A 25,463-nucleotide genomic window follows, 5' to 3' on the forward strand; every position below is an offset into this window, starting at 1 on the left:
CGCACACACACTCTCACATGCACGCACACTCTCACGCGCACGTACACACACTCACACACAAACAAAGATACTGGCTTGTCCTATATACACATTATTATGTATGTCTTCTTTTTTTTTTTTACAAAGTGAAAGTGAAATATTATGTGTATCTTTGAAAAATCACAATTAAGCATCTACCCCGAAACTCTTCTTTGACTGTATCGATGTTTACCGTTTATGGATGACAGTACGCAGAAAGGCATTCGGTCTCCAGCGCCTCCGACCGAGCGAACTCGCAGGCTCACGTTCTATTTTCCTAATCACAGTATCGAGTGGACCGTCTTTCAGTGGCCCTGTCCTGCTTCGTTTAATCATGGCGGACGCGGACGGGAGAGGGCGAGAGCGCGCGGAACGCCGTTCTGAGCGCGCGTCGAGTCGCGGAGCCCGGCGGCGGTAACCGAGCGACCGCTCGCCCGTATGCCGGCTCGCTCCGGCGGCACAGGGCGAGCGGGGGCCCCCCCGCGTAATCGCGAGTTTGTTTAATTAATGTAGCAGTAAAATGCAGCCTGTTCCGGCACCGAGCCCGAGGAGGGGTGTTAGTTCCGCTCCGCCGCCCGCGGCCCGCGGGAAGCGGGGGCGCCGCCGCCATAATCGACGGCCCGCGCCTCTGCGCCGCCTCACCCCCCCGCTCGCCCCCCCGGTCACCGGTCGCCTCCCGCCGCGGCTCGCTTTAACAACCCCACACCGACACGCCTGCCTGGCGGCACGCCGGTTTAATTACCGCAGATGAAGTCTGGGGTATGAATCTCCTCTGAATACTCCACACAAGGGGGGGTGGAGGTTGCATGTTAGTGGAATTGGGGGTGGAGGTGGGGGTGGGGGTGGGGGTGGGGGTGGGGGTTTATGCTGTCAGGGCCGTGAACTTCCCCAGCCGTTTTAATTTTCGGGGTCTCCGTCCCTCCGATCCGTGTCCGTTCCCCGGGATCGCGCTTATTTTTGCAGCCTGCCAATCTGGCTTTAAAATGCTGTGGGGAATCGGCGCGTGCCGCATTCAAGGCCTATTCCAGCGTTTTGCTAAAATGGACTCGTGGGGGTTAGGGCTGAGTAGTTCGGTTGAGCAGTACGGAATGTGTTGGGCGGTGGGGGGGGTGTGTGGAAATTATGTTGATTACGCCGGCGGTGCTCTGTCAATTTGCACGGCTGCTGGAACGCGTTCGGTCAGGAGCCTCGTTCGAAGAAAGCCGGACGGGAAAAGCCATAACCGCGGACGGCCTGCGAAATATGACCACTTATGTCAGCGAAGCTAAATGTTCGCCCCATTATACAGTTTACCCGGCACAGCGGCCAATAAACACACCGCCTTTCAGCGTACGGAAGAAGCGGACCACAAATTCAGTGTAGAAAATACTTATAAACATGTTTATTTACAAAAGGGAAAGGAAAAGAACATACACAAGAAATAAAAATTAAAAAAAAAAAAACATACAGACCATGCAAATAAATAGGGCTTAAAACCTCACCCCTATCCCTGTGAGCTTTAACTGCCCAGCAAAAAACAGCACCATTAAAGTGTATGGAACAGTTTCTGGAAGAAACCAAAAACAGGGGACATGGGGGGGGGGAATCTGTGGCTCAGATATTCCCTCTGCAGGATTAAGTGTTTTTTTTTTGACAGTCCATTAATGTTAAGAACCATTGCACATAGTTATAGTCAGATACTGTAGTGAAGACTTACGGAAGGCACAGGGCATTGTGGGTCGCGGGCCTCCTGAGTGAGATACAGTTAGTATCCTCTTGAGCAAGACACCCAAGCCGGCTGCTTCAAAAGGACAAGCTCCATCAATCAGCAACACATGGACAATAGATGGTAAACCTTACATGATGCCATTTGCAAAGAAATGTGTGCAAACAAAATGGTGTCTCGGTTCAACAATGGAGGTGTCAAGACCAATGAACCTGGGGTTTTAAACTGCAAGAAGCAACCAATCGCCCATCGAACCTTTCGTACCACACAAGTGACCAAAGCCTTTTTGGTGCCGACTTTCTGCGCGTTAAGTTACGAACGAAATCCGGATTTTATTTAGACAAGAAAACCGACGTGGGAGGCGAAATCATAACTACACGGAATCACGGTTAACGTGATCCGGCCATCCACATCAAAAGATAAAAATACACGGGTTAGTGGAAAAAAATCAATCCGAGGACAAGCGGGAGAAGAGAGCCAGGAAGTGTGAGGTTTCCTGATCTTAAAAAAAGGGAGGAGCTACAATACTCCGTCAATCACTCGCTGCACTGGAATCACTGAATGGTTCTTGATTCTTCATGGTCTTTTTTTAATTGGTTAATGGGAATCAGTGATTAACAACACATGGTAGCTGCACACAGTGTGGGCTTCCCCCTTCCATCACTTTTGGTTATTGGGTGGACACATAATTACAGCAAAAACGTTTTATAACTATATAACATAAAATAATAGGTGGACTTAATAATTGGGTGGGTCACATCACAGATACACTTTTTATATTGATATAAACGTCTGCAACCTTTCTCACTGGGTTGATAATGCTGTCACTTTCCTGTCTTTTGTTTGTGTTACCCAAGTCCTGCAGTATAAAATGAATCAAGAAAAGAACATGTTCTTTGCAGTTGTCACGATAATTTCTTTTGCACGAATGCATTTTCTAATTGTTTTCACCATTGAAAATCCATTCAGGTCCATTTCATGAGCAGGGTCTCGGATATTCCTGGGGATTCTTCTAATTTAAATTGGATCAGTTCTCTGCTGAGGTAACTTGACACTGAAATTCAGTAAAGAAAATACTGGCTAGTTTTTCCAGCTATCGTGTGGCGTCACAAATACAGTAAAAAAAATTAAACTCACATCAGTGTGGCCCTAAGCACTAGAGGTCTAACCCCTACACAGCAAACAATCTCCAACTCAGGCAATTAGCGTTCAGAGATTCTTCCTTTCTATAAATCAAGGTGTTTGAATGATTAAAAAAAAAAAAAAAACAATACTCATACAATAAAAGAAATGGCTCCTGCTTACAGGTTTGGCAGCAGTCATACTTCAGGATCAAACTTTGCAGCACATTTTCTTCCGAGAGCGGTGTACTGTGCATTCTGTCTACTTCTTACAGAACTGAATACTGTTTTATCAGCACAAGTGGTCGCACTTGTATGCATGTTTTTTTTCCCCCATGTTCTGGAGCTCGGACATTAATTTATCACTTTAAAGTATATATTTTCAGGTCCCATTTTGTTGATAAATCAGTAATGATCGACATCTAAATCATTCAAAGGCAAACAAAATTAACGTTTTTTTTTTTTTTTTTTTTTAAAACACACATTGACCTTTATAATAACCTTTAAGCCGCTAATATTTTCTTCTCTACTTGACATTTTTTACAAAGAAGCCTCCGCAAATAGTCATATCATCACATTTACAGGAAAACCTGTCCTTAATCTACTCTGAAAATCAATTAATTAGCCAAATTCAGCACCCAATTTTTTTCCTCACAATACTCGACCTGCATTCCACAGGCGTAAGCTTTTAACGTCAGCTGAATGAAGGGAAACAGGAACACCGCGGCAGATCCGCACTGATCCGGCCCTCCTAGTCATTCGCCGTACGGTTTGGACTGCACAGCGCTCCCGACGCTAACCGACGTAGCCCGGCGCTCTGAGCGGGTAGCGACCTAGCATTAGCCAGCGTTAGCCAGCGTTAGCCAGCGTGAGCCAGCGTTAGCCAGCGTGAGCCAGCGTGAGCCAGCGTGAGCCAGCGTTAGCGAGGCCGGGGCCCTCAGAGGCACGGGCGGACACGACGGCCGGGGGGGCACCCCCCCGAGGTGCGCCGCCGCTCCAGCGCGTCTTTGATCAGGAGCCACTAACCTCCGTGTAGCGCCGTGACGACCGGGGGAAACACGCCGCCCCCCCCGCCCCCCGCCCCCCGTCCACCACCTCCCCCCCTCCCCAGGCCCGTGTTCTCAGAAAAGGGTTAATCATATTTAACAACGTGCACTCTAACCCCGGTAATTAAAGCCGGCCGCGCGCCGGCCCGCCGGATCGGTCCCTCATTACCGCGGAATCTCATTAGGAACCGGACCCTGGGGAGCGGCCCCGGTACCTCCAGCCTCCCCTTCCTTCCTTCCTTTCTTTCTTTCTTTCTTTCTTTTTTTTAATCTGCTCTCTCCCTCTCGCTCTCTCGCTCTCTCCTCATTTATATGAAGTCCTCGTCTCAGGAGTTCTTACGGGGCGCGGGAACTGAGTGACAAGAGGAGAAGCGTCTGCTCCGCATCAATTTCCCAAAGCCAATTAGGGAAAACGCGTTTTTTAAAGAAGCGCAAGCGCTCGGGAACTCCTGTGGCTAAAAAAAAAAATAATAATAATTAAAAATTGAAGTCGCGGCCCTCGCGTTTCGCCGCGTTAGCTACCGCGGTGGAGGCTCGCAGGAGCAGGGAGTCGACAGGCCGTGGGAGCGTTTCCCAACCCGCGTCCGCAGGTTCCGCACCGCCTCCCCCCGCCCCCCCCCTCACGCCGGAGCTCTGGGCTTCGGGGAAACGGAAGAAGGGTGTGCTTAAACTCGCCGTTTCCCCCCTGCGCGACGAAAGGTAACACAAATCAATAACAGTGGTGATGCATGGTGGTGATGATGTCGTTCGCGGTCCGCGGAGACCGCGGCGGGGGCGGCGCGGCCCTCCCGCTCGCCGGCCGTCCAAACCGCGGAGCCTGGGGCTGAACGGACCGTCCGAACCCGCGATTGGGACTAGAAGAGCGGGGAGTCGCAGAAGGTGCACGGCTCCTGCAGGATCTGCTTGATCCAGTCCGGGTCTGTAGGGGGGGGGAGGTTAAAGGGGAGAGACTTTAGCACAGGTCCTGCTACGGTACTACAACCCAACGGCAGTGTTCAGCAGAGGAGCCTCTCCCTCGAACGTCAGCTAAGCTACGCTATGTACTTGTCACAACTCGGCAGCTAATGGTGTTAAGAGTGGCCTGAATAGGGCAGAACCAGCGAGCTGCAGGTCTGAGCAGTAGCTGGGAGCACAGTAGCTGGTCTGAGCAGTAGCTGGGAGCGCAGTAGCTGGTCTGAGCAGTAGCTGGGAGCACAGTGGCTGGTCTGAGCAGTAGCTGGTCTGAGCAGCAGCTGGTCTGAGCAGTAGCTGGGAGCACAGTAGCTGGTCTGAGCAGTAGCTGGGAGCGCAGTAGCTGGTCTGGAGCAGCAGCTGGTCTGAGCAGTAGCTGGTCTGAGCAGTAGCTGGGAGCGCAGCTTCCTGGCCCTTTAGCCCGGTGCTTATAAATGAGCGGCTCCATTAAGGGACCCCCTGTTCAAATCCGGGAGTCCTTGAAGGTACTGTAGAGGGTCCCTGGCCAGACTTGATATGTTATAAAATATAAATATAACCCATTTTCACTTATGGATGGGGGGGGGTCCCACTGGATGCTTGAGCCTGGGTGGGGACCCCTGGATCAGAAAGGGTTGAAAACGTCAGCTCGAAATGCACAATTTGTAAAAATGGAAACTGCTATAATGATCTAATATAATAAAGACCACACTGTCTAAACCTGGACCAGGAGGAAGACTTTCTGTCATTTACAGATGTGCTGAAAGTGTGCTTTGGGTTCACGGCGGTGCAGGAAGGCGGGGCTCACCGTCGGGCACGGGGTGTCTGGCTATGCTGTCCTGCAGGAGGCAGCGTCGATACGACAGAGTCTGGCAGGCCTGGTACGTCAGCACACACCTGACAGAGAGAGAGAGGGAGAGAACAACATTTAGGCCGTCCGCGGGGGGGGGGGGACAAGCGAGCACGGCTTCTCGCCGATGTAGGCGCGGGCGGGGGGGGGAGGGGAGGCGGGGGGGGGGGGGGGTGCGCGAACATCAAAGGAGACGGAGACGGAGCGCGACTCGGGCGTCCCCATTACCGCGTTAGAAAAAACAAACAAGCAAACGAACGAGCGCGGCGGCCGGCGAACGAGCGAGCGAGCAACGCGACATCAAACGGGCCGGCGGGCTCCCGTCAGCCCGCGGATCTGAACGGAGGCGGCGGGAACACCGCTCCGCTCTCTCTGTTCCGCCACTCAGACGCCGCGCGGCATCGCAGGGATCAGAGAGGCCGCCGCGGGAACACGCCGCCGCCGCCACGACGACGGCGGGCTGGGATAACGAACCGCAGCCGCGGTGCGACGCGCGCGCGTCAGGGCCAAACACGCTAACGTTAGCCCAGCGAGCGTGACTGCAGGCATCACCACCTCCTGCAGTAAGAGTGGTAACTTATTAACATCATTATTATTACCGTTATTATGAAGAGAGAAAAAAGCCCGGGAGTTGGTTCAGACGCGGCTTTTAAGAAAAGTGGAGATGATGAAGTTGTGATATGACGGGCGTTAGTCTGTTAATGCAGTTTACAGGGACGCGGTTTGTGATTGATGTGAAAACTACAGTCAGGCCCGGTCAGTGTAATTGCATTAGTGCCAGTTACTTCAGTGAGAAGAGATATTTCTTTTTAATTTTGTTGTTGTTAGACCAGAGTGCACTGACTCTGGCGGGGGAAAAAAAGACTGCACAAAGGGATTTCTTGCTGATTACATGGATCAAGATTTGAATGCTTGTTAATTAGCAACAAAATCTGAAACATGAATTTATATATAATTTCTGCCAGACAGTGTGTGCGAATGCAGGTCTCTTTACAGTGAGTGTTTACACAGAAACAGATAGTGTTTCGTTGTGACACCCTGACACCCACCAGTACTAGAACCAAATGAATGAAAATGTACAATAGAGGCAGTAGAGGGAATGAGGAAATGGCTGGCCTGGGAAGACATGCACTGGCCATGGAGAATGAAAGTTTGTGTATGCGCTGTGGTCAGTGGGTGACGGTGGCCCAGAGGGACAGAAAGTGCGTTGCAGGACAGGGAAGTACGTGCCTCAGCCACATGTGACCGTTACTGCACACTGCCTGTCGCCGGTCAGTGAATGGAAGCACCTCCTTGCACAGGCTGCAGTACTCTGGGAAGGTCTGCTTGTTCATCTTCTTGAAAATGTGACCAATCAGGACCTGAATGAGCAACAGCACAGGAAATGACCAAACAGGAAGAGACGTCTGTCTCTGCTCTTGAACATTTCTGTCATTATACAAAAATGCATTCAATCTATTTACAAACAGTTGGAGTAAGTGGTTTCACTAAAACATTAAGTTGCCAGCCATTGGAATTCCTTATTTAACTTGTAAAGTTAACCTGTAAAGTAAATTTCTCAAGCTAACTTTATTCATCTAGGAAACCTTGGATTCTTTGAACTAAAAAATAACTTAACATGTGAAAACATAGCAACTGTTTCATATGGAGTGGGTGAAATAAATACAAAGTTAGAAGAATTATTTAGTTAATAATAGTTATTAATGAGTATGAGAAGTATTTTGATTCTGAAGTGTGACCAGCAGGGACATCGCAAAATCTGTTGGTTATTTTTCAAATTAGAGTGCAGTACTAAAACTCTGGGGACACTAAACTGGGTGTGAGGTAATCTTGTGTGGGGGGCATTATTACGGCGGCCTCACCCTGGCGGCCCTGTCCTCGTAGGTGGGGTCACTCATCAGGAAGTCGCAGACCCCCCTGGTGGGGATGCTGGTGTTCTCCGTGATCCAGGTGTGCAGGTACACCTGGCCCAGAACCCTCTTCATGTGCTCGCGCGTCAGGTGCGACTCCACCGCCTCGATCCACGCGATGATCTCGCTCATCTGGTCCTCCGAGGGCCCCCCGACCTCGGGGCCGCGCGACCGCGACCCCGCCCCCTCAGAGGCCGAGGCCGAGCCCCCGGCGACCGGCTCCTCCTCCTCCCCTTCCTCCTCCTCCTCCTCCTCCTCCTCCTCGTCCTCGTCATCCTCCTCCTCGTCCGCGATGAAGGCCTTGGCGTCCTGGTGGGAGGGGCGCCAGCGCCTGTCAGCGGGGGCCTTCTGCAGGGACTGGTAGAGCACGCGGAACAGGAAGAGCTTGAAGCGCCACAGGTAGGTGGAGCCCGTGGCGTGCACCTTGTCGTCCAGCTCCTCCTGCAGCAGCGGCGGGATGCGCTTGTCCCGCAGCACCTTCCAGCGCACCAGGTCCAGCAGGTCCGTCTGCCGGAACAGGTTCTGCACGCCGGACTCCAGCAGCTCGGCCGCCGCGTCGTCCGGCGTCTTCAGCGTGACGAACTGCACCTGGTGGGCGCGGCCGGGCGGGCGCTGCCCGTTGGTGAGCCCCTCGGCGGTCACCAGGGCCAGGTAGGCGCCGTTGGGGCTGACGGCGACGCCGTGCGTCCTCCGGCCGGCCACGCCCTCGGGCAGGCGGATCTCCTCCTGCTTGAACATGACGGCCACGTCGGTGAAGATGGGCGTGAGCTTCTTCACCACGCCGTCGGCCGAGCAGGTGAAGACGGAGCCGCCGTGGCGGCCGGCCGTCATGGAGGTGATGGGCGAGGAGTGCAGGCCGGTGATGTGCGAGTTGTGCACGTTGAGGCCGGCCTTGGAGATGAGCAGGAGGCACCAGAAGAGGTAGGAGCCGCGCGCCGCCACCACCAGGCTGCAGTTGCACTTCTGGTACGGGTGGAAGAGCGAGATGCACTTGATGTTGTGCACGGGGATCTGGTCCGTCTCCTGCCACAGCACCACGGGCTGCCGCAGGGTGAAGTAGCCCTTCACCGCCTTCAGGTTGACGGGCAGGATCTTGACGGGCCCCACGGAGCTCCCCACGATCAGGCCGCTCATCTTGCGCCCGCTGTGCTCGTACTCCCACCACGCCAGCACGCTGGGGGCCGACACGCCCGAGCGGATGGTGCTGCACGACACCACCGACTCCCGGCCCAGGAACGGCAGGCCGAACTGCCAGACGGCCACGTCGCCGTTCTCCATCAGCACGGCCAGCAGCACCGTGCCCACGTCCTTGCACTCATTGTTGGTCTGCACCTGCTGGGTGGCGCACACGCTCGACCACTCCATGCGCACGGGCGTCTGCATGCGGTAGCGGCGCTCCAGCTCGGCCACGTCCTCCAGGGGGCCCCGCGGCGCCTCGGCCCCCGGCAGGCAGTAGTCCTTCTCCGCCAGCATCTCCCCGTACAGCTCGGTCAGGTCCACCAGCGTCGTCCACTGCAGCCTGCTGGCGTTGCTGTGCACCGTCAGGCGGTTGTCCAGCGTGAGGCAGGCCAGGAGGCACCGTCCGTTGGTGTCGCAGCCCAGCGGGGACCAGCTGGTGTACTTGAAGCCGGCAGCCGGGGGGTGGGCGTCCCCGCCTTGGTTCAGGGTTCTGTCCAGTCTGAAGCACTGGCTCACCGCCAGGTCCTTGGAGCTGGCATACTGTTCCTTAATCTCTAATACCTCCTCCTCTGGACCTACCTGCACACAGAACAGAAGCAATACAATAAAAAAGATGAAAAGAAAGAACATTGTAAAAAAAATACTGAAAGCGACCAATTTAAAAGATTCCCTTTTTGTCTTAAAATTGCCAAAAGTCTAGCAATCTAACATTTATGCATTCATGGTTAAAGCTACTACATTCGTTTATTTTAGAACTGTAACCTAATAGCAAAAAAAAACTTTAAATAAACGGTTCGTTTATTGTACATATTGTTCTGTCAAGTATATTTCACTCGTTCCAATTAGAGTTAATTTGAATTAAGCTTCCGGTCCATATGCAAAAAATTGGCGGAACCCATTACTCATACCGGAAATCACTGCAGATAAGTCTGTAAACAAAAGTCGCATGTCCACGTTTGTCTGTGCACTCCTAGAATTACAGAGAATGGTGTACATCTGCTTTAATGTTAATAATATAAACACAACAATTAGCTTGCTAATGCTAGCTAAACACACACTTGCAGTAGCGCGTCCGATCACGATGCTATTTCGCTAAAAACGAGCCGTCAATCACCGCGATGATACACTAACGGTAGTAAGGAAAAATAAAAAAATAACTGATTTGAAATGACAGGTCGGCTGAGGGATTGATCCAGCCACTCAGCAGCCGCTCATTCGAAACTTAGCTAGCTAACGTTACCTTCAACACACAGCTGTTGTCCGACAGGGGGATAGATGTGCGATGGATGATCAGGTCTTGTCCGTAGCCGTGGACATCGCACACGATCTCCATCAGAGAAATGTTATTCGTACTGGAGGCCGAGATTCGGTGGTCTTCGGACCACGAGAGCGGTTCTAGGCCGCTCACCGGACTCAGGAGCTTAACAGTGGGCTCCCTTATAACGATCGGTCCCACTCCCGTCCAGGGATCCGTATCTGGCTCGGATTCGGTCCCGGGTTCGGCCTCCCCCCCATCTGAGCTGCGATCTGGGCTAGAAGCCGCCATTTTCCATGGGAAAACAAGAAAAGCGTCTCCAGGAAGTTACGTGTAGTTGGAGGAGGGGCTATTGCTTAGAAACATTGAATGCGAGGACCCCAGCAAGCACTATTAGTATTGCCTATCTTGTACATATAGAAATGTGTTATACGACTACCCGACGAGCCTAGATCATTTATCAAAGTCTGACAAGCAGTGGTGTGACTTTTGGGTCGAAATGTAAAGGAAACGTGTCTCTGTGGATGAGTTTCGTGGATTGTAGCTAAACAATCAGGCACTTGGGAGGTCCCCAAAGTTTTGAGCAGAGGTACACACGTGGGTTTCACTGAGAAGGTTTGTCAACATAGGTTGTAATAATTTGTGTAATTTTAATATATATGCTTATCTCAGATTAATTTAATCTCGTTAATACGCCAACACAGCGAAGGTTACGTGCATCGTAATATTTTTAGCTAGTTTGTCTGCCTACATTGGCTAGTACTTTATCAAATAGCTAGCTAGCTAATGTTAAGTAGCTGTCATGAAGTTAATTGACACATAGCTAATGTACTTCCCCTGCTTCCTAACTACCTATCTAACAATGGACATACGGTTAATGTTCGCCAACTATTTTAGCTAACTAACGTTACATATCTTACGTAAAGTTAGTTATCTTGTGTGAGTGTATAGCCTGGTTATCAGTTAGCTCTCACGTGGCAGACTAGCTTGATAAGGTCATGCTTTGTTAACGTGTAGATGTTAATAGAGGTAGGTGTCTTGTTATTTTGCTGTTGATCGTGTCTGTATGTGCTCTAACTTTGTAGCGGAAAGTAATAACATTTATACTGAGATGGCAGAAGATATGTTGATGCTGAACATCACAAACTCAGCCCCAACCTTCAATATGGGGAACAAGAAATTCAGGAGTCCATTCAAGCTGGCGGATAAATGGGTTAGTTAGTATCTTATTATTGTTAAAAGGAATGTTTGATTAAGTGCTGTGTATGTTAATTATTACCATGACCTGTCTTGTGTTGGTGTTTATCTTGAATGGCTTCGGCCTGCTCAGTTGCTCTCTTATCCTGTTTAGTATGTCTGCATGTTTTAGTTGTCATCTAGGTAACATGGTTTAGAATGCAATTAAACCAGCTCCTGACAGTATGACAATAATACCGTCATATTAGCAGGCTAAGTAACTGTTGAACAGAGTTAGTCATTTCCCACTTGAAAGTGACTGGTTTTGCGCTTCTATGTGTGCTTTTTTCTTTGCCAGAAGAAGAAAAAAGCAGAGAAACGGAAAGCGGCGGACAGACACCAAGAAGCCCCCCCATCCAAGCAGAAATCGCACACAGCCCCCCAGCAGAAATCACACACAGCCCCCCAGCAGAAATCACACACAGCCCCCCAGCAGAAATCACACACAGCCCCCCAGCAGAAACCACACACAGCCCCCCAGCAGAAATCACACACAGCCCCCCAGCAGAAACCGCACACAGCCCCCCAGCAGAAACCGCACACCCCTTCCCAGCCTTCCCAGACCCCCCGCCAGCCCACTCAGAAGAAGGAGCCCTCTGATCACTGCCCAAAAAGCCCTCCCATTGAACCGACAGAAGAAACTGCAGGGAAGAAGGTGTCGCAGACGCAGGCAGGGAAACGCGCCCAAAAGCCAACAGGTCCTCCTGGACCCCGTCAGAGGAGTCAGCCGGAGGACGGGAGAGGCGAAGACAGGCCATTTATCAAGACGTCGTCGCTCTTCAGAAATAACCCCGACATCCCAGACATTCACAGGTTGGTCAGCTGGAAGACGTGAACCAGCCTGCCTGGCAAATATCATGGCAGGCTGAGTGAACTATGCTCCAAGTTACATATTGTGAGGCTCATGACAGAGAACTGTGAACTCATCCAGGCAGACTGTACCTTGAAGCAGAAGAGGTGGGAAGGGGGAAGGGAGGGTGATAATTTTGTCAATGCTGTCTTAATTGGCTGTGTGCTTGTTACCTTGGTTACACTTTCTGCCTTTGGCTTTTAGGTCTGATGTGACCCAGGTGAAGGAGAAGGTGTTCACCAGCGACTCCTTCGCAGAACTGGAGCTCCACCCCCACCTGGTTAGCTCCGACCCACTCACATGCACACAGGCGCAAATACACATGCACTCACGCTGCTCTTCTACTCTGTTTTCATATGTGTGAGTTTAAGTCTGGGCGGCCAAAACTTAGTTCTGGGTAGCCCTGCATTGTGTTACTTTTCCTTATAACTGAAAAAGAATCCCAACCCACCCACACCAACTGCTTAATTATTTCTGCGATTAATATGCCATTTTCCTGAGCATGTTCATTGAAGGACTTGCTAATCCATCAGTTAATTACACGGGTAACTAACTTGGTGTAGATATGCCTTCAGAAAGAGGTTCTGTTTCCAAGACTGATGTTATTTGGTGGATTTAAGAGGGAACTGTTGTGGTTAACATTGAAAGTGACTCAGACTGGGAACTGAGATTTAAAAACCAGTGAAAGATAAGATAAGGTGAATGGTTATGAGAGAAATATATAATCATTTTAAATTTACTTCTAAGAAAACAAATCATGAAAGTGCATGATACGTTGAGTAAGTCGATTGTCTGGGATGAATCCTGCAAAGACAAAGATTGACACTACGTAACATGGAGTTGTTAAACTGTCTGATAGAACTCACCTCCATGTAGCACTGTGTTCTGAGGATAATTTACCTGAGGATATTTGCTTCATGTGTATACCTATTGACTTACCCTTGGAACATTTCTACAGGAAACATCATGTTCTGTTTTGAGAAACATTTTAAATTATGATTTTGACTGAAGTTTTAAGAAGTTTCTTTTTTGCAGGTTCACATAATTTGCACTGCTAGTCTTGTTTACCAGCCCTCTGCATTTGTGCAGTTGTGATATGTCCTGCTGTTTCCTTGCCTCATGTCCTTCTTCCTGGGTTTTCTTTTCAGCTGTCCACTCTCAATAATGTGCTGAAAGTGACTAGCATGACCAGGTATGTGGCGCTAAAACACACCTGCATGTGATCCATCTCTGTGTACTGTACACCACGCTCACTGTACACCACTCTAGGGCAAAGCTTGTGGTGTGGAAAAAGATGGTGAAATATTACACAAGATGCGTCACCTATAAAGCATTGTCCTGTTTTTCATTTTGAGCCTTACAAGTTCTTTACCCAAACTTGTGGTGAGGTCATACAAAAAAGGCATGACGAGCTCTGCTGGTCAGTGAGAAGCCCTCCTATAGTGCGAATTGGATGAACTGATCCATGGTATGACATTTAATGCTGTGATCAGTGCATTGATAGTTGACCCCTGGGAGGCACAAGTCATGTGATCTATATATGCACTTGATTGTATGCATTGATGCGTAATATTCACAGTCATTAGGGGACTACCAGGAGTTTGCAGTGGTGGGAGACAGTTGACCTTGTCTCAGGAGGGATGGAGTGAGTTGAAGTTAGGCTTGGTTCCTCTGGTTGCCACTGTCCTCCTAACTTAAATGCCATTAAAAATGAGTCCACAGGCTTTCAGTTGTTATTGGTGAGAGTTCTGCCACTTGTCTGATGGGCGGCAGCTCTCTCCTGTAATGCTCTGTGGCCTGTAGGGTGTAAAATAGTCATTAACTGGTCGGTAGGTGCAAACACTGTAGCTGCTGGGCTCCTTGTGCTGGTGCTGGGGGACACAGCAGAGAGGTCTTTTCAGTTTTAAAACTGGGGAGGAAAGAAATGGTGAAAAAGAGTTTTGAAAAATGCACAGATAAGAACAGCTTCCATTTGTGTGTCTGTCTGTGTGTGTATGCATGTGCGTGTGCACGTGTGCCTCTGTGTGTGTGTGTATGCGTGTGTGTGTGTGTGTGTGTGTCTGCAGTGTACAGAAGGAGACCATTCCTGTGCTTCTGAATGGGAGCGATGCGGTGGTGCGTTCACAGACTGGATCAGGTGGGTCAGCGCCAGCCGTTTGTTTTTAATACTTTGGCTTCACTTCTATTATTATCCGTAATGTGTTCTAGGCATATTATTACAGCCATTATAACCTTATGATCCCTTTTAGAATGCATATGATGTGTGTTGAAAGATGCCTCTGACAGGTTTAGCAGGTCATAAAATTTCTCAGGACGAGGGGCAGATATGGAAACATAATGGTGTTGTGAATGTGTGAATTTATGGAGCTGCGAATGCACTGTGCCAGATAGCGATGCCTCTGTACTGCCCCTCCAGGTAAGACCCTGGCCTACGGGATACCACTGGTGCAGACTCTACAGGCCATGCAACCTAAAATCAAGGTAAGTCAGTAAATGATGGTCTTATTTTGTAATCCAGCTTTCGCAGTGAAATTGGTCGACAGAATATCGAAGACCCTGGTTATGGTTATACGCTTTGTCGTACGTCGCTATGGATAAGAGCGTCTGCCAAATGCCTGTGATGTAATGTAAAAAAAAAAAGAAATTTGCATGAAATAAAATGAGCATTAAATTATACATGCAAACGTGTTATAAATAAGCCAGAAAAATCATACATCGGGTTACCTTGAATAGCATGCACCCTAAACAATGAGGGGTAAGAGCAAATGGATTGTGTGGGTAAGTGAATATATATACTGGAGGGCTTCCTTTGTCTACCCTCTCAGGACAGCTTTGGAGGGTCTGCCAGGGTCTTAGTGGGGCGTGGGGTTTCTTAGATGGAGACATAACCTCAGGCATTTCTGCAAATGGCTTTATTTATTGTATAGTAATAAAAAAAAAAACATAAACCACAAGACACCATTTCAGTCAAAATACTCTTTGAATAATTAATGGATTAAACAGCCCCTAGTCATTAACTGAAGCAGATATGCCCCCCCCCCCCCCCTCCCCCGGTGTTAGGCACCCTGCTGGTGACACAAACTGAAGCCGTCTCCGCTGAGCTTGCAGCTTGCAGCGTCTGCTGTGCACTTGATCAAATGATTTTGCTCCACTTTCACACGGTATCAAGCACACGGCATAATTCTATATTTAACTTTCCCACGGTGACGTAGAGTGTATTGAAACCTACAGGGTTTTGGTCCAGTTACCGAAAATATGCCCGTGACTCTGGAGAAGTTGATTAATTCATGGCGAGGTCCAGTTTTCATCATTCAATCGTTAATCATGTGATGATAAAAACTTCATTGATCATTATTAACTCGTTTTCCCAGCTGTTTCTCTGTCTGAAATGGCAGTTGATGCTTTTAAGAAAATGGCCTGTAATGCTTGTGAAATGGATTTTGATGATTTATTCCCTTCAAATGTCTCACTTCTTAATTAGAGATTTTAGTGAATTCTTAAATTTTGTCTATGTTGTGCTGTCTATGGTTTTATTATTGATGCAAGTCCCTAAACAAATGTTAAAGCATTCACAGTAAAATCTTTAATGTTAATTCAACTCTAACAAGTGTTAATGAGTCCACACTGGATAAAATGCAATCTCTGAGTGCTCAAAATAATATGCTTTATCAGAGTTGATTTAACACTGAGTAATTTGCTGTGTCAGTATGTTTTAAGCGCTGAAAGATTACTTTTTACCCAGTGTAGGCTCACTGACTCTGTGGCAGTTCAATTAAGACCTCAGGTTTACCAAGCTTTTGTCGGCGTTCACGTAATTTTTCAGAACTACTTTTCGTGTTGGTTATCAATTGCAATAGCTTTGTCGTCTTTTTAACGACTAATCGTTCATAATCTCTGGTCATGCTGAGGAAGCGTATCTGAATTGAAGCGAGTGAGCGAGCGAGAGGGAGGAGGAGGAGAGGCAGCGGGCTGATTAAATTGAGCGGCGGTATCAGTGCCGTACAGGTAACCGGAGCCCCCCCCCCCCCCCAGACCCGCCGGCCGGTTCGGGAGGCAGGAAAACAATGCTTTTAGAGGGCCTGAATTATTCAGGCGCGCCTGTCATTGTGCGTTTTCATAAATAGTTACAGCGCATCACTAAATAAAACTAAACACCCGCCGGGTTCGGGTTACCCCGCTGTAATAAAAGCGCACTGGCGGAGCCCGCAGCCTCCTCCCGCGCGGCGGCGCAGCCCCCAGCAGCCCCCACCCCACCCCCGCACCCCAGCCTGCCGTCACGGTGCTTACGCGCTGACAGCTGTCTGACCCGCCAAAAGGAGCCTACGAGCCTGGAGCCGTGGCGGGCCGCTGACGGGCCGTTCGCTGCGCTTCGGCTCGTACGAAGAGCCGCCGCGTCGCTGCAACGTCAGCGTTAGCGCGGCGAAACCTAGCCGCCGTCGTCGGAAGACAAATTGGAACGAATGCCCGACGGACGGGGGCCGGGTGCGCGCGCGAACCAACCCTCCTCTACTCGCGCTTTTAATTTGACATTTTTTTTGTCCCCCCCCACCCAATCACGTTTCTTCAAAGGCGCGACGGACGAGAATCGTTGTCGTTCGTCACGTTCTTAATGATCCTTGTAGGGTATGAATATTTCAGGCCTGCGTCGGTCTGTGGGGGCTTGTGACAGGAGGGTCTCTCTCCCTTTCTTTCAGAGAGGGGACGGTCCGCTGGCCGTCATTGTGGTCCCCACCAGAGAGGTAAGGGAGCGTCCCATTAATTATTCGTCACACTCGCGCACACATTAGCACTTCTAATCCCCCAATTCAGAAACAAGTTTTTGTTTTGTGATGTTTAGAAAAAAATGTGTGTGAAATGACATCCCACCACCACCTCTCCTCAGTCACAGACAACTGCATCAGACTTCCTTAAACAACCCCCCCCCCCCCCTTCCAACTGTCACACTCGTGGTGTTACACGTTAATGCGTGTGAAGTTCTGCTCACTGTCCACTGTGATTCGAGAGGTTGGCCTAACCAGCCTGTCGCTGGTCTCTGTCCCCCCCCCCCCAGCTGGCCCAGCAGAGCTTCCAGATCATCCAGAAGCTTCTGAAGGTGAGGCTGCAGCTCAGTGCAGACTGCGGGAGGCTTTATAGGGGGAGGAAAGGGGGGACTTAAAATCTCGTTGTAAAATGGCTTTTGAGCTCATCGGTTATGGTTGCCTCCTTTCGTCTTTTTGTTGCTTTGTCCCATCCTTCGCTCGTTCCCTCTCTCTTTTGCGCTCGTTCGGCTGGTCAGCCCTTCACCTGGATCGTACCCGGGGTGCTGATGGGAGGGGAGAAGAGGAAGTCGGAGAAGGCCAGGTGAGAGCGCCGTCTCCTTTCCCGCGCCGACGTGCGTCTACTCTACGCCGAGCTTCGATCCGCGAATCTCGGAGATGGCTCGGCTTTTTTTTTTTTTCTCGTGCTCGCACGAGGGATCCGGTTCTCTTACGTGCAACATTACCCCCCCCCGCCGTTCATTATTCATCAGCTTGTCAGGTGGCGTCATTCGGGGCGGCCCGCGTAGCGCAGCGCGCTACGTATTATCCGTTTGTCCGGCCGCGCGCTTCGGTTCAGGTTAAGCGCCTTGCTGAAGTAAAGCGGCTGTGCCCCCGCCCGGGAATCGAACCCGCAGCCTTCTGTTCAAGTCCCAAAGGTTCCCAAACTGGGGTCTGTAAAGAAGTCCTCCACAAAATGAGAGAAAAATATTTTGCCCTTTCAAAGAATGTTTTGCTTTTATTGGCATATTTCATTTATCACATGATTTAAAAAAAACACCTATGCTTGGTTTACACATCCTTGGCTATATTTGTCCTTGTTGTAATTATGAAATAATTGTACTAAATGGCTTTTGTCTTATCTAGATCCATTATATAAGGACAATCATAAGGACAAAATTCTTAGTCTGTGTTTTAGAACTTTCAATTACCAGTAGTGATGGTTACATCGGCATTACAATGTTCAGTTAAGAACTTTGTAATCACATACTGTACCCCCTTAAGGGATAAAGCTACTGTGAAGCCTGCTCCTCCGGCTCGAGGCTTGGCTTGTGGGCCTCGGTGTGGAGAGAAGCAGCTACGCAGATTACATGCATGATCACGGCCGTATACGATTGGGCGTTCCAAATTTTGGGAAAAAAGCGGGAGGGGGGGTGGGCGGGATGGCGGGCAGATGTCCGTGAGCGCGTTCGGGCAGAAGGTGAAAGTCGTCTCTGTGTTCAGGCTGCGGAAGGGGATTAACATCCTGATCTCGACGCCGGGCAGACTGGTGGACCACATCAACAACACGCTGAGCATCGCGTTCAGCGCCGTCCGCTGGCTCGTCCTGGACGAGGCCGACAGGTACAGGCGACCCCGTCGCTAAATTCCCTAAATCTGTCTGCGGGCGCCTGGCGGACAGTTGGGCTGGTACACATACAGTACACAGACACGCTCGCCCGCCATGAACACACCAACACTTACCCCTGAACACACACGAGTAAACACTCACAAACATGACACAATAAGGCTCTGGTGTTTTCTGCACCTTGTTTAGTGGCCTGTAAGTCAGTCCTGTATTGAGTCTGTCACTGTATTGCACGTCTCCATGCATCTCTATGTTAATTCCACCACTCGTTGAATTCTCTGGTCCGAACCGTTTGGTTAATGCAGAGATTAGCATTGAACCCGCGTCCCGTGTTGAAAACAGGACTCTGGACCTGGGCTTTGAGAAGGACCTGACTGTGATCCTGAACGCCCTCAACGCCACCGGCCCGGCCCGGCAGAACGTGCTGCTGTCCGCCACCCTCACCGAAGGCAAGCCGCCGCCGCCGCTGCTCCCCTAACCTCCGCCCCGTTAGTCCCCGCTTCGCTGCGCCCTCTGTGCACGCGCCGGGTGTTCTGGGATTTTTTTGCCGAACGTTAGGCTGCATTCATCCTGATGGGAGAGCGGCACATACTGTAGATTTATTTATCAAGCCTTCAGTCATCGATATTTTAATAATTCATAGACAAATGATGCTGTTATCCACGTGTACGCACTCAGGCCACTTCATTAGCATTCACTACACTAATCGGTCTAATAGCGGTAGTGTAAGCATCAGCAGCAGCAGCAGTTATAGCGCGGTGGTGCTAGCAGCAGCGGCGGTAGTGATAGCAATATTAGCAGTGTTAGTCATAGCGGGGCAATATAGCATCGCTGGTAATAGCCGAGCGGTAAACAATGGAAAAGGTGGCCCCCATGGTGCCCCCCAGGCTCCCGCATCAGGGATTAGAGTCATTACCGCCTGTACGGTCGCCTCGCCGCGGGCCGCGCGCCCGTCCGCTGCGCGGCCGCGCCTGACAGGTGGCGCTCTCCGCCGGAGACCCGGGGCCCGACTGCGCCCGGCCCCTTCCGGAGCGCGGCCGGGGTCGGGGGCCCGCGGGGACCGGCGCCCCCGACTCCCGCCGTCAGCTGTCAGAAAGCGCCGCGCGGCTCGCCGGCTCGGCCGTCCTGCTCCGACCCCCCGCTCGACCGCAAACCAATGATTTCCCATCAGCCGGACCCGCGGTGCGCCGCACCGGCTATTTATAGGGAGCCGGGGGAACAAACAAGCTTGACAGTGATTGGATGTGAAGGTGGAGAAAGGTCATTCGCTGGAGACTTTTTTTTATTTTTGAGTCGGCTCCTTCGTACAGGAAGTGATTTAATTGCGTCTTGTGTCGCCCGGTGTGCGTGCGTGTCTGTGTCTGTGTGTTTAAATCCCTGTGTTTGACACGTGGAATTGGGGGGGCCAGGTGTCTCTAGGCTAGCCAACATCAGCCTGAAGGAGCCGGTCAATATCCAGGTGTCGGAGCATTCTGCAGCGGTCGGGACGACCCCTGACCCCGGAGTGGTGACCCCTGACCCCGCGGGACCCGGCCTGACGGACAGCTTTGCGGTGCCGGAGAAGCTGCAGCAGCACGTGGTGGTGGTGCCCAGCAAGCTGCGCCTGGTCTGCCTGGCTGCCTTCATCCTGGGCAAATGCAAGGTCAGGAAAGCCTCAGGCTTCGCTTACACTACAGGCCCGAGGGCACAGGAAGTGACACGCGTCTGAATTCTGGGTTCTGCTCAAATAACTAATACCTACTCTTTAAGTAGGGACTAAAATTTGTTCAAATCAAAAACTCCTGGCTAAATTCTTGGTAATTATTGTAACACAATTTACCACAATAACAATAATAACCTGCTCCTAGTTGTATCCACTTTCTTGGGTCTATGCAATAGCTTGCACACTGTTTAGAGACGAACACTGTTCTGCTCACCATGCCTGTCGAGTGAGAGAGACACCAAGATGAACAAGTCTGAAAGTTTGACGAGAGCATAGCCTCCAAGGATGCCAAGGAAGGTCACATACCAGATTAAAAATAACGATAAAGCATTGTTTACATGCTGCATTATTTAATATACGCAAATAATTATATACACCAACCAAAATATAAAGTATCATGATGATAATTTTAGGCTGTATCGCCCAGGCCTTGGCAAGTTTTTCTCGTTCGTTATTTTCAGTGGTAATGACCTTTCAGTAGTGCAGCCCTGTCAAATGACTGAAAAGTTATGAAAATATTGAAAAATGATGGTTTTGACTGAGTATATTTGTATATTCCCCTTGACTTTTATTTCAAAAATAAAAAGTGACAGGTTCTAGTTGTGATTCAGACTGAGGAAGTCATTTTTGTGATGAAAAGCCAGTGAAGTTGGTAAACCGCTGTCTAGGCATTCTGATGAAACTCTGCTACGTTTTCTTGAAAAGTGAAAGTTTTCTAACCCATTAGGACGTAACCAGGCTATATCCAGGCAAAGGCTGAGCTACATTGGGGGTTAACCTAGTTCGTTCATGCCCAAACGTGTCTCAGCCCAGATCTCCACCCCTGTAGACGTCTCGATTCGGGCTCTTGCTCCCCGTGCCGCTGGCTGGGTGTCCCTCCCCTCACTGCCCCTGTTCTCGCTTCTCGCCCCAGTTTGAGTCGGGACACAAGCTGATCGTCTTCCTGTCCAGCTGCGAGGCGGTGGAGTTCCTGCTCAGCCTCTTCACCTCGGTGCTGTGCGGGAAAGTCGACCCCTCCGCCCCGCCCGGACAGCGCCCCCCGTTGGCCTTCCTCAGGCTGCACGGCAACATGGCGCAGGAGGTGAGAGCCCGAAACTTGTACGCGTGAGCACGTGCGCGTGTCGGTGTACTAGCGTGTGTGTTTATGTCACAGTGTGTGTGGTGATTTTATGAGTCTCTGTGGCTTCCTGGATGTATCCCCTATGGGAGAATAGATGGGTGATGTCATCACAAGGTGACCACTGGTAATGCGCAGTATCCCCTTAACCCACCTGTATTCTCCGCTGCAGGAAAGAACCGAGGTGTTTCAGGAGTTTTCTCAGAAGAAGGCCGGCATCTTGCTCTGCACGGTGAGTCCGGTGGATCGAGTTTGGCGAGGGTGGGGGGGAGGGGGTGGGTGTGGGTGTGTGTGTGTGTGTGTGTGTGGGGTTGTCCTTCTTTTGGAAGTCAGGTGAAAGTTTGTTGCCAGAAACCATCAGCCGGGAGCCGCGTGTGCAGACCACAGCGTGGTCCTGTGAAGGCAATGGGGCGCATCGGGGCAGAAGAGAGTCGAACCCTGGCAACAGGCCGCTCTGGCTCAGCACCGAACCCTCGGAGGTCGGGTGGGGGGTGGGGGTGGGGGGGTGGGGGGGTGGTTGTCCGTGTTCATGTCCTAATCCCGATGATATACTGCTCCAGCTCTACCGAGCCTGGCAGCGTCTGACCATCAGGATCAAATTCATTTTTATTTGAATAATTAATTACTTATTTCCATGTGCGCCTGTGATTGGATGTTATGGACTCTAGAAACAGCGATTGGTAAATCCATTTATTCTCCGAGTGGCTCCCTCTACGGTGCGGGTCAGTAACAGTATTTTACCACCAGATGGCCATAATAGTGGATATAAAACTAAATATTCACGATCCTTTCACAGTGCCCAGTTTTGTCTTTATCATTGTTTCCAACCAGTGCAGGTTATACACAGAAGTGGTATTATTACATACAATACAAAAGCCCCTTCATATCTTTGCAAGCACGCTGATGCAGACCATGTTCTGCACCCTGCCTAGCTTATTGTTGAGGTAGCAGCAGTGCTCGGGTTGGTGGGAGAAGAACGATGCCTTGAACGCACAAGAGAGAATCCAACAGCCAGACACGGCTCTAGACTTTCTTCCACCTTCAGAGACATTGCAGACTGGGGGTATGGTCGGGGGGGGTGTACTTACTGGCTACCATGGATGCAACATAAGGATTTTTATTTTCTTTCCCCCCCCCCTCCTTTGTTTGGCGCCCCCCAGAGGAACGGGTGCCCTAGACGACTGCCCTTGTCGCGTTTGCCTAGAACCGGCCCTGCCAACAGCCGCTGTTTAGCAAATAATGCACAGCGACTGTTAGTTAGTCGATGCGCCGCTGGTGTGGTGTAAGCGGTGCGGCCGCGAAGCGTCCGGGGCGGAGCATTTTGCTAAAACTCGATGTTTCGATGCCTCGCCGCGCCTCATCGTTCGGTGCCGCAGTCAGTCCGCGCCAGTCGCAGCCGATTGGCTGAAGCCCGCGGCGGGACGGTTGCGGTTGGCGGGATTGTGCTCGCCCGTTTCCTCGCGCTCACGCGGCTCCCGTGGCGATTCGGGCTCCTCCCTCCTCTGAGCTGTGCGAGAGCTGCGCGGTCGCTGCGTCGGAGGAAGACAGCGCTCTCTCCCGAAATGAGGAAAGACTTTTCTGTAACGAGACCGAGCTTTCAAAACTGGACAAAGAAAAGTATTAAAGAGGTGTGTGAAAGGGGTCACACCCCCAGCCTCTTTATCTGGCTGGTTAAATAAAGTCCCTGCCATTTATTTTGTGGCTGGCAGCTGCTGCCAAACAGACCGGAGGAATGGCCTGTGAGCGGAGGGCCTGTGAGCGGAGGGCCTGTGAGCGGAGGGCCTGTGGGCGGAGGGCCTGTGAGCGGAGGGCCTGTGGGCGGAGGGCCTGTGAGCGGAGGGCCTGTGAGCGGAGGGCCTGTGAGCGGAGGGCCTGTCAGCGGAGGGCCTGTCAGCGGAGGGCCGCTAGCTCGCGCCGCTAATCTGTCACTCTGCCGCCGGTCGTTGTTTACCGTTCTCCCGCTCGCCCCTCTCGGGCCCCGGGTCTCCGGCGGAGAGGTGTGAATCTTGCTGAACTCCACCCCACCCCCACCCCACCACCCCCCCACCCCCACCCCCCCCTTGCCTGCAGTCGCCACCTGTAACTTACAGTTATTGCGAGTAGCTTTAGCGGATAAAACCCGCTGTCTCCTCCTCCTGAAGGCCCGGCTGTAATGTGGTCTGAGGAGGTCTTTGGGGATGTTTCCATTGTCTTCCCCTTTAGCTAACGCTTCTCTCCATTACATTTACGTCTGGACGAAACAGAGTGGAAGTGTGGGCGAGGCTAAGGATTCTGGATTTAATTGCCATTAAATTCAATGAAAATGTTTTTTTTTTTAAACTGGTTAGTCTAATCTGGAAAGTTGTGCGTGTATCAACACAGTTCGTTTTTTATAAAAATGTAGTGTTTAGTCCAGAGCTGTCTGGTGTTACTGCTGTTACTGTGATTGTTAAAATGGCCACTGTCCAGTAGAAGGCTGCACAGGCAGAGAGGGTTGTCCCCGGTGCCAAGAAACAGACAGCCCCTCACAGCTGCTCGTTTGAGCTCTCTTCCCCCCTCCGTAAGAGTGCCAGGGTCGAGGGTGGGCGAGGGCCAGACCCTTCCCTGTCCTCTTTGGCAGCTGTGTGAAAGCTGCCCAGATCCGCAGGCCCTGGTAACTGCCCCTTTAAGAACTTCACTCAATGGAAGCTGCAGCGGGGGGGACGAGGCCCCTTTAAGAAGTTGACCCCGATGGTGGCGGAAAGGTCGCACAGCCAATCTTGTTATCCTCTCTTGTCCTCGTCCGCCCCCACCCGTCACTTCCTGGCCTGGCCTGGCTGGCACGTCGCTGTCCTCCCTCGCCCGCCGCCTCCGCTAATTTTGAGCCGCAATCTGTCTCCCTGGCACTAGGGGGCGCCACCCCGTCGACCCATGCTTCGTGCACAAACATAGCGTCAGGCAGCTCCAGAAAGAGGGAGAAAGGGAGAAGTGAAGGCAGGGGCTTGTGGGTGTGTGTGCGTGTGTGCGTGTGTGTGTGTGTGTGTATATGCGTGTGCGTGTGTGTGTGTGTGTGTGTGTGTGGGTGTGTGTGTGTAGCGTGTGTGTGGTGTGTGTGTGTGTGTGTGTATTGTATGTGTGTGTGGCGCGTTATGTGTGTGTAGGCGTGTGTGTGTGTGTGTGTGTGTGTGTGTTGTGTGTGTGTGTTGCTGTGTGTATGGTGTGTGTGTGTGTGTGTGTATGCCTGTATGCGTGTGTGTGTGTGTGTGTGTGCGTGTGTGTATGTGTGTGTGTGTGTGTGTGTGTATGCGTGTGTTGTGTGTGTGTGTGTGTGTGTATGTGTGTGTGTGTGTGGTGGTGTGTATGCTGTGTTGTGTGTCGTGTTGTGTGTGTGTTGAGTGTGTTGTGTGTATGCGTGTGTGTGTGTGTGTGTGTGTGTGTGTGTGTGTGTGTGTGTGTGTGTATGCGTGTGTGTGTGTGTGTGTGTGTGTGTGTGTGTGTGGCCAAACTCCCCCTGCCGGCACACCACCCCCTCAGCCCAGTCACTTTGCGAGATCCTTCAGCGAGTAAATGAGTCGTTTTAATCCGGCTGACAAGCTGGCACTGCCCGGGCCTGCCCTCCATCTGCGCGAGCGGCCAGCGCAGCGGCACGCTGCCGCCGTGCCCGCGCGCCGGTCCAACACCGCGCTCGTCCTGGCGCCCGCACCGCGGACAGACGGGAGAGCCGCGCGCCGCACGCTGGCCGCTCTTCTGAGAGAAGCGCTAGCATCCGCCCACTGCGCTGGCCCGTGTGGAGGAGCAGAGAAAATAGGCGCTTTTATTTACCGCTTTTATCACACACCCAAACCGTTATGGAACCTCGTTGTCAGGTTAAAAGTCCCCCCTATATTACGATTCAGAAATTAGCTTCTGCCTGACGATATGAATGAATATACATAATGCATTAATGTGTATGTGTATGTGTTTGTGTGTGTGTGTGTGTGTGTGTGTGTGTGCGCCTGTGTCTTTCCTCTGAAGGACGTAGCAGCTCGGGGGCTGGACCTTCCCCAGGTGACCTGGATTATACAGGTGAGCTTTTCTGTTCTGTGATTTCCACAAACCCTGGCCACTGCCAGTGCTTTTAGGAAGTGAGGAATTGGCTCTGGCTACTTCCCTGTCCCAATATCTGATCCAGGATCTGCTCACCTGTCTCTAATGCATGTCCTAACCATTGTGAGAAAACAGCC

The 25,463-nt window shown here is 51.2% G+C and overlaps 2 protein-coding genes across 4 annotated transcripts in view; one reads left to right on the forward strand and one right to left on the reverse strand.

Moving 5' to 3' along the window:
• Positions 1-1,377: 1,377 nt before the first annotated feature.
• Positions 1,378-10,352, reverse strand: LOC135265165 (general transcription factor 3C polypeptide 4-like). 2 transcript variants are annotated; one of them, XR_010332869.1, is made up of 6 exons: positions 10,000-10,352; positions 7,533-9,338; positions 6,901-7,031; positions 5,629-5,717; positions 3,565-4,809; positions 1,378-3,529 (listed from the first exon to the last, which is right to left on the reverse strand). XR_010332869.1 is itself a non-coding variant. In XM_064354512.1 (5 exons), the coding sequence occupies exons 1-5, from the start codon at positions 10,303-10,305 to the stop codon at positions 4,745-4,747; spliced, it is 2,397 nt and encodes a 798-aa protein (XP_064210582.1). In that variant the 5' UTR covers positions 10,306-10,352; the 3' UTR covers positions 1,378-4,744. The 2 variants fall into 2 exon arrangements, 1 of the variants encoding a protein (XP_064210582.1); XM_064354512.1 differs by having other exon boundaries at positions 1,378-4,809.
• Positions 10,353-10,383: 31 nt separating this feature from the next.
• ddx31 (DEAD (Asp-Glu-Ala-Asp) box polypeptide 31) overlaps positions 10,384-25,463 on the forward strand; it is a 33,944-nt gene continuing 18,864 nt past the window's right edge. The window contains exons 1-16 of one of the 2 annotated variants that reach the window (XM_064354510.1): positions 10,384-10,629; positions 11,100-11,227; positions 11,549-12,063; positions 12,305-12,380; positions 13,249-13,292; positions 14,167-14,237; positions 14,517-14,581; positions 16,795-16,839; positions 17,151-17,192; positions 17,376-17,440; positions 18,340-18,459; positions 18,806-18,912; positions 19,873-20,105; positions 21,079-21,246; positions 21,455-21,514; positions 25,255-25,305. In XM_064354510.1, coding sequence (XP_064210580.1) covers positions 11,126-11,227; positions 11,549-12,063; positions 12,305-12,380; positions 13,249-13,292; positions 14,167-14,237; positions 14,517-14,581; positions 16,795-16,839; positions 17,151-17,192; positions 17,376-17,440; positions 18,340-18,459; positions 18,806-18,912; positions 19,873-20,105; positions 21,079-21,246; positions 21,455-21,514; positions 25,255-25,305 — 1,764 coding nt within the window. In that variant the 5' untranslated portion in view covers positions 10,384-10,629; positions 11,100-11,125. The remainder of the gene's footprint in view (positions 10,630-11,099; positions 11,228-11,548; positions 12,064-12,304; positions 12,381-13,248; positions 13,293-14,166; positions 14,238-14,516; positions 14,582-16,794; positions 16,840-17,150; positions 17,193-17,375; positions 17,441-18,339; positions 18,460-18,805; positions 18,913-19,872; positions 20,106-21,078; positions 21,247-21,454; positions 21,515-25,254; positions 25,306-25,463) is intronic. The other variant, XM_064354511.1, reaches the window with a different exon arrangement.

This window comes from Anguilla rostrata, chromosome 10 (assembly GCF_018555375.3).
Source record: "Anguilla rostrata isolate EN2019 chromosome 10, ASM1855537v3, whole genome shotgun sequence".
Taxonomy (NCBI): Eukaryota; Metazoa; Chordata; class Actinopteri; order Anguilliformes; family Anguillidae; genus Anguilla; species Anguilla rostrata.

Excerpts from the sequence above, each read along its gene's own strand:
- LOC135265165 (XM_064354512.1), bottom strand. The coding sequence starts at position 10,305 with ATGGCGGCTTCTAGCCCAGATCGCAGCTCAGATGGGGGGGAGGCCGAA. Across the intron at positions 7,032-7,532 it reads ACGAGGACAGGGCCGCCAGG|GTCCTGATTGGTCACATTTT; the intron begins GTGAGGCCGCCG and ends TTGCTCATTCAG. Across the intron at positions 5,718-6,900 it reads AACGGTCACATGTGGCTGAG|GTGTGTGCTGACGTACCAGG; the intron begins GCACGTACTTCC and ends TCTCTCTGTCAG.